This window comes from Piliocolobus tephrosceles, unplaced genomic scaffold (genome assembly GCF_002776525.5).
Source record: "Piliocolobus tephrosceles isolate RC106 unplaced genomic scaffold, ASM277652v3 unscaffolded_19, whole genome shotgun sequence".
Taxonomy (NCBI): domain Eukaryota; kingdom Metazoa; phylum Chordata; class Mammalia; order Primates; family Cercopithecidae; genus Piliocolobus; species Piliocolobus tephrosceles.
Window position 1 is genome coordinate 1709617 of NW_022300975.1, and position 2535 is coordinate 1712151.

The window sequence follows — 2535 nt, forward strand, 5'->3', positions numbered from 1 at the left end:
AAAAGAACTAGAGAGGCAAGAGCAAACACATTCAAAAGCTAGCAGAAAGCAAGAAATAACTAAGATCAGAGCAGAACTGAAGGAGATAGAGACACAAAAAACCCTCCAAAAAATCAATGAATCCAGGAGTTGGTTTTTTGAAAAGATCAACAAAATTGACAGACCGCTAGCAAGATTAATAAAGAAGAAAAGAGAGAGGAATCAAATAGACGCAATAAAAAATGATAAAGGGGATATCACCACCGACCCCACAGAAATACAAACTACCATCAGAGAATACTATAAACACCTCTACGCAAATCAACTAGAAAATCTAGAAGAGGGTCTCAGTCGCCGCTGCCAGCTCGCGCACGTTGTTCTTGTGCCGCTCAATTGTCTTCTCCGCCGGTCGCCATGGAAGAAGAGATCGCCGCGCTGGTCATTGACAATGGCTCCGGCATGTGCAAAGCTGGCTTTGCTGGGGACGATGCACCCCGAGCCGTGTTTCCCTCCATCGTCGGGCGTCCCCGACACCAGGGCGTGATGGTGGGCATGGGCCAGAAGGACTCCTACGTGGGTGATGAGGCCCAGAGCAAGCGCGGCATCTTGACCCTGAAGTACCCTATCGAGCATGGCATTGTCACCAACTGGGATGACATGGAGAAAATCTGGCACCATACTTTCTACAATGAGCTGCGCGTGGCCCCAGAGGAGCACCCGGTGCTGCTGACCGAGGCCCCCCTGAACCCTAAGGCCAACAGAGAGAAGATGACTCAGATTATGTTTGAGACCTTCAACACCCCGGCCATGTACGTGGCCATCCAGGCCGTGCTGTCCCTCTACGCCTCTGGGCGCACCACTGGCATTGTCATGGACTCTGGAGACGGGGTCACCCACACGGTGCCCATCTACGAGGGCTACGCCCTCCCCCACGCCATCCTGCGTCTGGACCTGGCTGGCCGGGACCTGACCGACTACCTCATGAAGATCCTCACCGAGCGTGGCTACAGCTTCACCACCACGGCCGAGCGGGAAATTGTGCGCGACATCAAGGAGAAGCTGTGCTACGTCGCCCTGGACTTCGAGCAGGAGATGGCCACCGCCGCATCGTCCTCTTCCCTGGAGAAGAGCTACGAGCTGCCTGATGGCCAGGTCATCACCATCGGCAATGAGCGGTTCCGGTGTCCGGAGGCGCTGTTCCAGCCTTCTTTCCTGGGCATGGAATCTTGCGGCATCCACGAGACCACCTTCAACTCCATCATGAAGTGTGACGTGGACATCCGCAAAGACCTGTATGCCAACACGGTGCTGTCCGGCGGCACCACCATGTACCCAGGCATTGCCGACAGGATGCAGAAAGAGATCACCGCCCTGGCACCCAGCACCATGAAGATCAAGATCATCGCACCCCCAGAACGCAAGTACTCAGTGTGGATCGGTGGCTCCATCTTGGCCTCACTGTCCACCTTCCAGCAGATGTGGATTAGCAAGCAGGAGTACGACGAGTCGGGCCCCTCCATCGTCCATCGCAAATGCTTCTAAATGGACTGAGCAGATGCGTAGCATTTGCTGCATGGGTTAATTCAGAAGTATAAATTTGCCCTTGGCAAATGCATACACCTCATGCTAGCCTCACGAAACTGGAATAAGCCTTCGAAAAGAAATTGTCCTTGAAGCTTGTATCTGATATCAGCACTGGATTGTAGAACTTGTTGCTGATTTTGACCGTGTATTCAAGTTAATTGTTCCCCTTGGTATTTGTTTAATACCCTGTACATATCTTTGAGTTCAACCTTTAGTACATGTGGCTTGGTCACTTCGTGGCTGAGGTAAGAACGTTCTTGTGGAAGACAAGTCTGTGGCTTGGCGAGTCTGCGTGGCCAGCAGTCTCTGATCTGTGCAGGGTATTAATGTGTCAGGGCTTGAGTGTTCTGGGATTTCTCTAGAGGCTGGCAAGGGCTCCTGAACCAGTTTCTGCCCTGCCAGTCTGTCAGGGTTGGAAAGTCCAAGCCATAGGACCCAGTTTTCTTAGCTGACGTTTTCTGCCAGAACACCGTGGGCTGTTACTTGCCTTGAGTTGGAAGCGGTTTGCATTTACACCTGTAAATGTATTCATCCTTTTAATTTATGTAAGGTTTTTTTGTACGCAATTCTCAATTCTTTAAAGAGATGACAACAAATTTTGGTTTTCTACTGTTATGTGAGAACATTAGGCCCCAGCAACACGTCATTGTGTAAGGAAAAATAAAAAGTGCTGCCGGGACAGAAAAAAAAAAAAAAAAAAAAAAGAAAATCTAGAAGAAATGGATAATTTCCTGGACACGTACACTCTTCCAAGACTAAACCAGGAAGAAGTTGAATCCCTGAATAGACCAATAGCAGCCTCTGAAATTGAGGCAACAATTAATAGCCTACCCACCAAAAAAAGCCCAGGACCAGATGGATTCACAGCTGAATTCTACCAGAGGTACAAGGAGGAGCTGGTACCATTCCTTCTGAAACTATTCCAATCAATAGAAAAAGAGGGAATCCTCCCTAACTCATTTTATGAGGCCA

At 49.7% G+C, this 2535-nt stretch overlaps 1 protein-coding gene across 1 annotated transcript; it reads left to right on the forward strand.

The window, feature by feature from the left end:
* The first annotated feature begins 324 nt into the window (after positions 1–324).
* On the forward strand, positions 325–2239 carry LOC111552124 (actin, cytoplasmic 2). The gene has a single exon (XM_023226224.2). The coding sequence runs from the start codon at positions 394–396 to the stop codon at positions 1519–1521; it is 1128 nt and encodes a 375-aa protein (XP_023081992.2). The 5' UTR covers positions 325–393; the 3' UTR covers positions 1522–2239.
* Positions 2240–2535: the final 296 nt, after the last annotated feature.